The 11,979-nt window shown below is 32.5% G+C and overlaps 2 protein-coding genes across 2 annotated transcripts; both read right to left on the bottom strand.

The window, feature by feature from the left end:
- Positions 1 to 221: 221 nt before the first annotated feature.
- On the bottom strand, positions 222 to 1,836 carry LOC124889639. Its single transcript, XM_047401610.1, has 3 exons — positions 1,654 to 1,836; positions 1,015 to 1,086; positions 222 to 425 (listed from the first exon to the last, which is right to left on the bottom strand). Exons 1-3 carry the CDS (start codon positions 1,834 to 1,836, stop codon positions 222 to 224), a joined length of 459 nt encoding a protein of 152 aa, XP_047257566.1.
- Positions 1,837 to 3,131: 1,295 nt separating this feature from the next.
- LOC107851588 lies at positions 3,132 to 10,784 on the bottom strand. The gene is made up of 2 exons (XM_016696656.2): positions 10,561 to 10,784; positions 3,132 to 3,441 (listed from the first exon to the last, which is right to left on the bottom strand). The coding sequence occupies exons 1-2, from the start codon at positions 10,675 to 10,677 to the stop codon at positions 3,307 to 3,309; spliced, it is 252 nt and encodes an 83-aa protein (XP_016552142.1). The 5' UTR covers positions 10,678 to 10,784; the 3' UTR covers positions 3,132 to 3,306.
- Between the last annotated feature and the right edge of the window lie 1,195 nt (positions 10,785 to 11,979).

The raw sequence follows: 11,979 nt of genomic DNA, 5'->3' as shown, positions 1-11,979 counted from the left end.
GAAAAAATTACAAGATCACCTATTGTGAATCGTTCGTCTGCATCGTCCACAACAGTTTGTGCTTGATGACAGAGTTTCGCTTGATTTCTTCCGTCTCCCTTTTTTTGGCCTTCAAGGTGGTATTCTATATTTTGGTGGTAATACTTCTTCCTCATCTACACGTTTAGGCATATGTCAATTCCTCTTATCTGGCATTGAAATAATTGAAAGTTCATATGCATTCACCAAAGTGCTTGGCTTATAGTACTCAAAGAAGTATGGGCCAAATCATCAACGTTTTTACTCTTTAGGACTTTGATTCCGTGAGGACAATGTATCTGATCAAGTTGAAAACTTTCACTGTTGCATGATTTCCTTTCGAGATCGACAATGTATCTTCTTCCAGATTCATATATAGAGTATATATGGTTCGAGGAAACCTTAACCTGATGAACATTCAAACAACGTTACATTTGATAAAATAATGAAATACAAAATTATTTAAAATTTTAAAATAAATAAAATATAACAAATAAAAACTAAAAATATACATTTAAATTTTAAACATATCGTCATCCAAGAAGCTTTCACACCTTTAAGAGTTAGTATTTCCTCAAACCTCTTTCCTAATGTCGTATTTGTATATGATGGCATTCCCTATTTGTACAGTTCCAAGAACTAAATAAAATTCTTGCTTCCTCTAGAAAACCTAATATAGGCAATTCTCGGGCTTCTACCAAATACCCATTTGTGTATTCGGCAATATTAAAAGTCATCATTCGACCTCTGTTTATAGGTGAATGTGATATGGTTCACTTTTCATAACCAGCTTCATCTAGGTAATTTTTTCACTCTTTGATCCACCTAACCAACCTTTATCATAAGGTAATAAAAATTCTCTTTTCTATAAGCCTTCGTCATGGAATAATATAAGTCACTAAAAATGATTTTGCTCTTACGAAAGTAACTGCAAATATTCTTTCAAAGATGTCAAATGCATGCAAGATGTGGGATATTAAGAAACACAATACTTACACTTTTGATAATGCTTTCATTCCGATCTGATACAACACAAATGTTGTCCACTTCTCCAAATGCAGTTCTAAACTGTTCGAAGAATCAATATACATCTATCTAAGTAAGTGGCAATATATATCCTACGTTATGTAAAATGAATATTAATATACATCTATCTAAATGTATAAGTAACCTATGTACAAAAATCATGAATATAGTATGTTTTATGTGAATATATCATTAAACAAATAAAAAATACTAATACCAGCACCATTCAGTGTGCTCGCCGAAAGAAAAGTTTCTTTATATGATCCACTCAAATAAGCACGTCAACAACTACAATAGCTCTGCAAAACTCACGTATACATATGTACATAAATATACATATGTATATATTTCTAAATCATATACATAAATATACTTGTATATACATAACCATTGAAAGAAGGCAAATAAAAAACACATATACATATGTATAATGTACATGGTTTACGAAAAAAGGATAAAAACTACACAATTCAATTAATCATAAAATATAAAAGTACTAGCAACAATACCTCTTTTTGTCAGAACGTTTAGCTCTGAAATTAAATCCATGAGTTAACGCATATTTAGCCATTACTGATACAACAATTTATCCTTATACAACTATTTCACCTTCACTTCAATATTCTTGATATCACAGATTAAGTTTTCAACTTCAAACTCAGGCACGTACAATGAGTATTGATTTTGTGACTCAACAATAGAAAGAGCAAACACATCCGTTTTCATCCCTTCGACACAAACGGCACCTCCAATTTCTCCATCAAACTCTATATCCTCTGTACATTTATCCATCGTTGTTATACACAACGGATACATGACAAAATCAGGAAGAGTTTTCTTCAACTCAACATAAAGCTTAACACCATTGTCATTCTTAATAAAAAAAATGGTGATACATTACCTTCAACAATGTAAAGGATATCAATTTTTTTCGAGATTCATCAATGTCTAATTCAGCAGCAATTGTCGAAATCAATCTCAAAAAAGAAATTATTTCTGCAACAACAATTTCTTCACTTTTGTATCCTTCATATTATATTTCAGATTTCCATTCACCTGAATGCCTAAACATAATTGCAATATTCATCTTCTCAAAGTTTTATTTTCAAAAAAAATGAAAAACAGCTTTTGCGAGAAATCGAAAACAGAGCTTGAACCGTTTGAATTGTGTTTTCTTGATCTTATTAGTTAAATTTATGTTTCAAATTTTGAATTAGAATAGTTGTTACGAAATTAAAGAGATTCAGTAATCTAATTTTAAAAAACGTTGCGTTAATTGTGTCCCATAATAAAGGAATATGTGTTATTTTCCTTTAACGCTATCATATTTAATCAATATACATAATTATCAATAGAGAGAAATTTTAATTAGAAAAAAGGGAGAAAAGATAATTATATTTCAAATTGGTGGAATTTATATTATTTATACAATAATTAATCCATCCTAATTTAAAACCCACTTTCCGACCCATTACCTTCCAGCCCAATCCCAATCCGAATTGAAGCTTCTAATGAACATTAGAATCATGGAACGACAGAATGATGCAAATGGCATCGATGAACCATGCCTATCTGAAGGCATTTTAACCCTATAAACATGTCTCTTTGCTGTATGACCTACCGAAATCTGAAAATTTATGTGGAAAGATCTATTTTTTTTAGCGGAGCCATTCTAATTCTGGTTGAAATGGCTAGCGGCAATTCTGAGGATCTTGCAACTGTCAGAATGGCTGAAAATACTCTGGAGAATCTAGAAAAGAGTGAGATAAATGTTGTTGCACCTTCCAGAGGCTTCAATTTGGATTAGACCGGGTTGAGAGGTAATGGGTCGGACAGTGAGTTTTAAATTAGGGTGAATTAATTATTTGGGGATAAAATAAATAAAAACGAATAAATAGCTAGGATTACAACACGTGGCACACCGTTAATGAAAAGAATATATATATACCAAATCGTTAACAGCAGGGTATATTTGTACCGAAGTAGGACAAAGAATATATACTATCATTTATCAAAATTCGAAGGTATATTTATACCTTTTCCGTTTTCAAAATGGCAAAAATATAGATGGTCTATGTTCGCATCACTTTTTGAATTCTTAAACCAGCATTACTATTGCAGTAGTGTCAAATTCACGACAACACCTGGTTTTCTGCAAAAGGGCAGGACCCCCTCAAGGAAAACAACAATATTCCAATTTATAATTCCGACAATAGAAAATGTTAACTTCACATTAGAAGATACTTCTACTGGAAAATAACATCAGTAAAGGGAGTTGTCGAAGACCCAGGGCTCGTGCAAGAAAAGTTCACGACCATTCATTTGCACTGCCCCTGCAGCTATATCTTCTGCACGTTTTCTTGCGACTTCAGCCTTTATAGCAGATGCATCATCGTCCTGATAATGATATCAACTCTGTCACGACTCATGAGGACTATAACATTTTCAAGCATGGAATATGCATAAGATATACTACAGCACGTTTTGTTTGGAGAAAAAAAGAAAAACCACTTGCAACAAAGCTTGAAAATCTATAGAAATTCATGATCAGCAATTATAGGAACATAAGATCTAAAAGTGGAAATCTGAATAACAAATGAAGTCAATAAACAATAGCAAACTTACATAAATCTATTACTCTCGTTGTCCAACAATACTTGTCCACTATACTAAAAATACATGTCCAACAATACTTGTCTAGTTTGAAAAATCAGTAAATAATTCACCCTTTTCTACCCATTTACCCTAGGTATTAAATACTATTCATCACTTAATACATTTTCCAAGACATTAAATTTATTATATTCAAAGGGTGATATACTATTTTGATGAATTTCCTCCACACTTGATTATTTGTGTGTTTTGAATTCCTACAAAGGTGATATTGTGAATGCTAGATCCAAAAAAAGGGCAACTTTTGCCAAGTGGTAAGTTTTGCTTGACGAAAATGAATGAGTACTTGTACGAATATTTTGAACATAAACCACATTTACTAGTATATTCTTTGGAAATGACCACCTAAAACACTTATAAGGAATCGGCAATGACAATTGCTTGAACAAGAGTATGTTCAGATGGACTTACTTTCACTGTTTCGAAACCAAAATAGCTTTTAAGCACTTTTGCAGTGTTTGGGTAAAATTAAAAAGTGTTTAAAAGCACTTGTTTTTAAGCCAAAATGATTAAAAAAGTATAATACTAAAAATAAGTCAAAAGTCAATCCAACCAGGCTCTAAGGGATGCAACAAATTAAAGAGCGTAAGAAAGTAATGAGAACTTGCGAGAACATACATTAGTGAGTGCAAGCATCCTCATTCCAATTTTTGAGCAGAAATTTAAAATCCTCAAATTTCCAACCTTTTACTTCCTAAGGAACTTCCTTTTTTTAGGTAATTAACAATGGCATAGTTAAATGTTTGAAGATTTTAACAAGGTGAAAGAGCGTTTCTCCTAAAAAGGAGGTGAAAAGTTGCAACTTCCTAGTAGTTTTTACTTCATATATTTCGGTTAATTATAGATATTTCAATCTTTTTGAAATAGCTTTTCTTTGTGCTTTACAGTTATATGTTTTTCCATTACAACTTATTTTATTTTTTTCTTCATTAGCGCTTTCTTCGATAAATCCAATGCTTTAATTTTTCTTTGTGCTTAAAGGTCCAATAAACTTTAGGACCTTTCTATGCTTTTTGGGTTTTACAACAATAACGGTGAACCGGAAAGGTTAACTAAATGCAGGAAGATTAATCAATGCAAGATCAAAGACGTCTAATAGAGGCGAAGCGGAAAGAGAATGCAACGTTCTTCCACCAAGTGGCTAAGGCAAGTAACAGAGCCAACAACATAGATAGACCGAGGCTGGAGAAATGATAAGAGGAACGAGACAGGATCAAAAAGATATAATGAATTTCGACGAAAGTCTTTATGTTGAAAGGAAAGATTGGAGACTAGAGTATGTTAATGAGAACATCCCCACAATGTCTTAGGAGGAGAATATTTGGTTCGAAAAACCCTTTGAAGAAGAATAACAACTAATAATCAAAAGTTGTATTTTGGAAAAGAGCTTAAATGTTTCTCAGTACACCTCTGATTCCAAAGGAAGAAACTGCTGCCTAAGAAGATGAAAGTAGTCATGAAAAAAATGATTTCATACTCTAGATGGCCGTTAATAAAGAAAGGAATTTTCTTTTTTTGACAATTAGAAAGGAAATTTTTTAATCAGATTAAAGAAAGGCAAATTGCTGCTACTTGAAGAAAACAAGTCCCTGATGAGAGGATCAAGCAAAACTTACCTAACATAGTCTTTATAGTGGTTACGGAGAAAGCTTGTGGCCATGTAAACTGGTTCTGACTTTTTTGAGGAGACAAACGGAATTTGATGAGAAATGCATCAGTTGGGTCTCTACTTTATTACAAAATATTAATTTCTCTATTATAATAAGTGAAAAATCTATTGTCTTCTTCCAAGGAGCCTAGACAGGTGATCAACTCCCTCTGTTCCTTTTTATTTTAGTACTTCCATATGGACCAAGAGAGTAATGGGAAAAACATGCTAAGCTTTTGGTATAAATTTAGTTGGACTCGAGCATGAACTTCTGGATTAGATACTAAGAATGGAACAAAGGCACCAAGAACAGTTCATATAAAATTTCCACAATCTTCTAGCAACAACAAAGGGAATAAGAAGGGGAAAGCAGATATACAAAATTTTATCTGTTGAATAAATATTGGTTGATGAATTTATACAAGTACTTTACCATATGTTATGATCTTAAAAATGCATTTGCTAATAAGCTTTTAGAAATGACCTAAAATATTTTTAACGAATTGGTAGTGAAATTTCTTCAACGAGGAATGCAACAAACAGAAGACAATAAAACAGGAATGAGAATTTGTGAGAACATTAGTTAGCTGATTTCCTCATTCCAACATGAGCACAAAACTAAAATTCCCTTTCCAATCTTTTACTACTCCAAGGAACTTTTGTTTGGTTAAGGCATAGTTAAATGATTGAAGAATTTAACAAGGTGAAAGTGACTTTCCCAACAAAAAGAGAAGGTCAGTACGTTTTAAAATCCTATAAATTTTTCTAGCAAATGAAAATAGGCTAAACTCATTGTTACAAACATCAGCAACTGTGTCCGGAACATTTCTAATAATTCTCATTAATTTATATCAATACATACTTGACCAAGTTTGAAGAAAAGTACAAGAACATTGTTGGTATTACAGGACAATTAAGTGAGAGACCATTGACTGAGCCCAGTTTTTCTAAGAGCAGAAACGGCAAAAGTGTGATAGGGTAAGGTTTGCATAAAAGCACGAAGTGTGAAGCGGCGTGAAGTGTTCACTTCATCGAAGAGGAGATTAAATTAAACAGCTACCGAAAAATCGAGTTAAACCAGACCAGCAATCTCCAGATAGATAAGTAGTTCACTACAAAATAAGATAACTAGTTTAAGAAGACCAAGCTAACTAGTTTAAGAAGACCAAGCAGTAATAGTGGTGAACTTTACATCTTGCTACAAACCAATTCTGCTGTAATCTGGTAATGAGGAAAAAGGAGACACATTTGAAAATAGTTTATAGGGCTAAAAGAATTTATGGAAGTTGAGAGCAATTGGTGAAGCTCTTACAGCATCAAAGAAAGAATTAATTTCAGACGGGCATAAAAGTTGAAACTTCTAAAGGACACAAATAAATGGAGTCTATCAATTAGAAACAATAGAGAATGAAGATTCTAATTAAATTGAAACCCTGGAGAAAAGAGATGAATCATACAGTCAAAATGAAGAACAATACAGGCATAGAATGGGACTAGAAGGTGATCAATGTTGTTAAAGGCTCGTAATGGGTGCACTTTAAGTCATAAATTCACTTAAAGCCAGGTTTTCTGCTTCCCTCACTTAGTTGCCGTTTTATTGTATGACACCGTGCTAAGGTATGCATCTCATTATCCATGAAATTCAGTCTTTAGTACGCCAATACAAACAATTAGTAAACTGATACATTAAATAGCTAAGAAGGTTATGAATGAATATTCAGTGATTAACAATAAGAAATTAAAATTTCAGAACGAGAACTAGCTCTAGATAACATAAAACTGCATTTCTTCATCTAAATAAAAAAAAAAAAAGGATTGTACACTTGACTGACATGATTTTTATTTTTTATAGTTTTTTTTTAGATAAAGATGATCTTTACTTTATATATTACCACTAACACACTGTTTGGATGATGGTTTGTCGTGGTATGGTATGGATTTTAGCAGCACCATGTTTGTTTTGATTGTTTCTTGAAAGATATGGTATGGTATGGTTCATTTTCATGGTTTGATAACCATGAAATCCCTCAATAAATAACCACCGATTTGGTGGTTTCCCATGGTTTTCTTCTCTCTCTTTCCAATTATGCCATTACTTAATATTTTCTAATCTTATTTCACCTTTTTACCCTATATTACTTCCAACCCTAAATACGTTCTTATTTTTACATTTTTCTGCTCCATCATTCTCCCCTACGTTATTCTCCTCTGCATCACTTTTCTTCTTCGTTCTTCCGCCTTCAGTCTCTTCTTCTATGCTTGTTCTCTCTTTCTAGGTTTGTTTATTAAAACTTAACTGCTTATTGTTTTCTACATGTGTTCTTGTGTTCTTGTGTTCTTTCAACAGATTAGTGCAGACTGAATTCTTGATGCTTCAATATATCATCTGATATTGATATTTTTGTGTTACTGGATTTGGAAACTACTAATCCTCTTCCTTTTAATAGACTACAACTTATCGTAAAAAATGGGTATTGCAGTTTGGTATTCTAAGCAGCAAAAATTTAAGCATATTTCTCATGGAAAAGATTAATTCGTTCTCTTTTAGATTATACTTTTTTGGAATTAAGCTCTACCATGCGTCAAAAGACTTCCTATGATTGTCAGAGAAGTAAGTTTTGCAGGATAAGTCTAGGCTTAGTATTAGCTCTAACATTACAAACATAAGCCACATCTTTTGCTAGTAAGCTCCAATCTAGACGCTTTTTCTCAAAAACACGTTGATTTCTTTCTATCCACAAACTATGCATGGTTTTAGCAATTACCATTAAGTATTAATTACCTGATGCATATGGCTAGTGTTCCGAGAAATGCTATCTTCTCTTCGTTATATTGTTTTGGAGGTGTTTTCTTGAACCTCAATATTTGACTTTCACGTGAATTATTTCATGGGAAAAGTTACTTTAATAGCTAATTTGTAGGCAACACAAGCTACAGTACTATAGACTTAGACCTAAGGATATTTCTTTGACGGGTGATCAGACATTATCTTAGCCACCTGCTGTTTTGCTAAGAGTATTCGGACACAGCTAAGGGAAAATCAATAACTATTTCAGTGGATTTTAGTGAATAACCCTGACTCCGTTAGAATAGGTAATTTGAGGTATTTGGATTTGTTCACAGAGATCCTTGTTACATCAAAACTTTGAATGCTAACATGAATTTGCTGAAATCATATAGTGTTTTTGTCTCTGCTGGATTTGAACCTGAGTGCTCATAGTTTTTAACCGACTTTTCTGACCATTACGCCATACCCTTGGGTGCGCTTCAACTTGCTCTTTACTGTTTCTACTTGTTAACTTATTCTCTTAGCATGCCATGTTAAGAACATTTTTACTTTGTCAAGTTACTATCACAGGCGACTGCTTCCAGAGTTCAATTCTACCGTGTAATATAGAATGTTTAGTACACCTGCTAATGGATAGATTCTCTATTTGATTAATGGATACTGAAACAACTTTTTCTCTTTTTTGACTTGTAGGTTGTTGAAGTATCAAGCAATGAGTATGAACATTCGAAGCGAGAAATATTGTAGCACACTTGGATACAATCTGGAAGCTCTTGCAACGCCTCTCACTAGGGTTATTCTCCTCTTACTAGAACAATAGATTTCTTGGCGTTAAGTGATACTTGAGTATTTAGTTTAATACATTGAGAATTCCCTACAAGTACTCTGATTTGACACATATCTCTGATGGAATTGCGTGAAATTTATATTGTGTGAAGATTGAAATTTATCTGCAAAATCGTGTGAAGGTGTTAACTACTACCATTCCAGTATTTCACTGGCGTAGTTACATATTTGTTCCCTTTGTTCTTTAATTGTAAGAATTGTATTGTTGCCAGTTGAGCACCCTTTAGTGTTGATACAATCATACTCCAGCAACTTGTACAAGTACTTATGTATGCAAGGGTGGCAATGATCTGCATTACCATTTCTTTCGCTCTCCACTTTCATGTGGCAGTTTACATGAATGTAAAGTTTTAATTTTGTTAGAATTTTCATGAATTTAACAACTTAATATATTTATATTACATAATTTGTAATAAATTTATAAAAAAAAAATTATTTTATTAGCAGTTATTGATAAATTTAAAATTTATAATAATTAGGGGCATTTTTAATAAATTACACTACCGTACCATCCAGTGGCGGATCCAAGAATTTATTTCAGGGGTTCGAAAAAACAAAAATATAAATATGTTACGTCAACAAAATATAATTTCAAGTTATAGCAGCTATACATGCATATATAATTTCAAGTTATAGAAACTATACATGCATCCTTTTTTATTATTATTATAGTTGTACAGGACAGCTACTATAGCTGTTGTGCAAAATAGATTTTTAAAAAATGAAGCCTTCACGGGTAGTGGGAATCGAACCCACAACCAAGGGTAGAAGGAGAGACTCAAGAAGTGAACATAGAACCACTGGGCTACCCAACAACCTTGATTTCAGGTGGTTCAAAATTAATATATATACCTAAATATAGATTTTCTACGTTATATATACAACGTGATTTTTTGTCGAGGGGGTTCGGGTGAACCCCTGGACACCACGTGAGTCCGCCCCTGGTACCATCAAACCAAATATTAAATCTGTTATTAAACGGTAGTGAACCAAATAATAAAACTGTTATTAAACGGTAGTGAACCAAATAATAAAACTATACCGTCAACCCAAACATTGTATTGTACCCTACCATACATTATGAAACCATGGCAAACCACCATCCAAACAAAGTGTAATTATATCTACTTCATATCTTAAGTTCATTTGGTTAGTCTTCGTGATAGTTTTTTATAGTTATTTCTTCTTGCATTACATACTTGTTGATTATTTTCTTCATTAGTACATTCTTTTAATGGAGTTCAAACTTTGACTTTCCTTTGCGCTTAAAGCTTCAGACGACTTTGCTGCTTTTGCCTTTTGAGTACTCAGAAGGTGAACCGCAAAGGTTAACTAAAATGGAGGAATTTTTTTCAACGCAGACATCAAGACTGGATGCGACGTGATTGGAGAAACTCTTTGAAGAAGAATTAGAACTAATAATCAAAGTTGTGCGGGGCACCCCCAATATATTTTTGGGAAAAAAACAAAACATACCAAATATAATCCCCTGATAATAGATATAACACAATTAACTCAAATAAAAATTGACAGCGATAAATGAAGAGAAGGAAGAAGAGACCTTTTGACGCTTCCAGGAGAGAAATTGAGTTTGTGTTATGCGATTTGGATTTGGGTTTGGGTTTGGGTTTGGGTTTTGAATTGATTCTTGTTCATCTTTTTCTGTCTGTTGACCCATTTTGTTCTCCTCCAACTGACCAACAATCAGTATTTATTTCTTCCAAAATGTCGTGTCGGTCTATTTAAATTGCCTCCACCCTCCGTAAAGTTTCAAAACGACGTCGTCCAACAGAAAAAAACACAAATTTTATATTCTCTTATATTAAGTTCTATTAATTATAATTACTAGTAAAGGTACCCGCACAAATAGGGATCGCAATGGAGCAGTGTCGGTGTGGTGTGGTGTGGTGTGGTGTGATGTGGTATGGTGTGGTGTGGTGTGGTGCGGGTTGGGGGTTTCGACTATGTGGATGCGGTGCTGGTATGGAGTAGGTTTAAGTAAGTCTTTTTTAAATGATGTGGGGCGGGACAGGTTGTTGGTATATGCAGGTTTAAACTATAAAAGAGTTAAAAATTAGTATTATTCTCGTAAATTTGTCAAAAATTATATGTATTCTTCACTTAAAATTTTATGATACTTAAAACAACATGTATAACACTACAAATAAGCAATTTTATAACTTTTTAAATTTCTTTATTTATCTTAATGAAAATTTAATATTTGATCATTACTTGTACACATGATACTTCTCTGATAATTTTTTAGTAACAACTGATATAATAGAAATTGGTTGTTACTATTTTCTAGTATTGAAAATATTATGATTTTTAGTAGAGTTATAAATTTTTCAAAAAAGAAAAAAAACAAAAATATGGGGTGGTGCCTGTGGGTATGCGCGAGTATGAGTGTGGGGCGAATTTATGCGGGTTTAAAATTGATGCGGGACGGGCGATTTTAAAATTCGTGGGTTTAAAAAAAACCCACACCACACCATTGTCATTCCTACGCACGATGAGCAGAATATTTCAAAAAAAAAATAGTCTTTAAAAATATTATATTATTCATTTGCAATATAAAATTGATCATTTTTATTGTATTAAATTCACATATTTTAAATTAATTATGAAATATTAAATATAATTTTAATAAATAATACAAAAAATTACAATAAACCATTAATTTACTTGAATGTTGTACCCTCCCTTCTCCCTTACCCCCTCCCCCAAATTCCGATAATTTCATAATCAAATTTATATGAACAAAAATAATGAATTATATAATTATCCAAAAAAGTTTATGCTTCACATTTTTCTTTATTATACATTGTTTATTATCTAAAAATATTAGATTGTTAATACTGACTTTTACTAAATTATTTAGTAGTATAATTACCAGTTGCTCCTCTTATTAACAGTGTACTCTCCCTCCCCCTCCCGAACAATCTGATCATCAAATCTAAATAGGCAAAGATATTTATGC

The sequence above is a fragment of the Capsicum annuum genome, chromosome 12 (assembly GCF_002878395.1).
Source record: "Capsicum annuum cultivar UCD-10X-F1 chromosome 12, UCD10Xv1.1, whole genome shotgun sequence".
NCBI lineage: Eukaryota > Viridiplantae > Streptophyta > Magnoliopsida > Solanales > Solanaceae > Capsicum > Capsicum annuum.
Note: the sequence above shows the minus strand (reverse complement) of the source record. Positions and strands in the feature narration are given on the sequence as shown.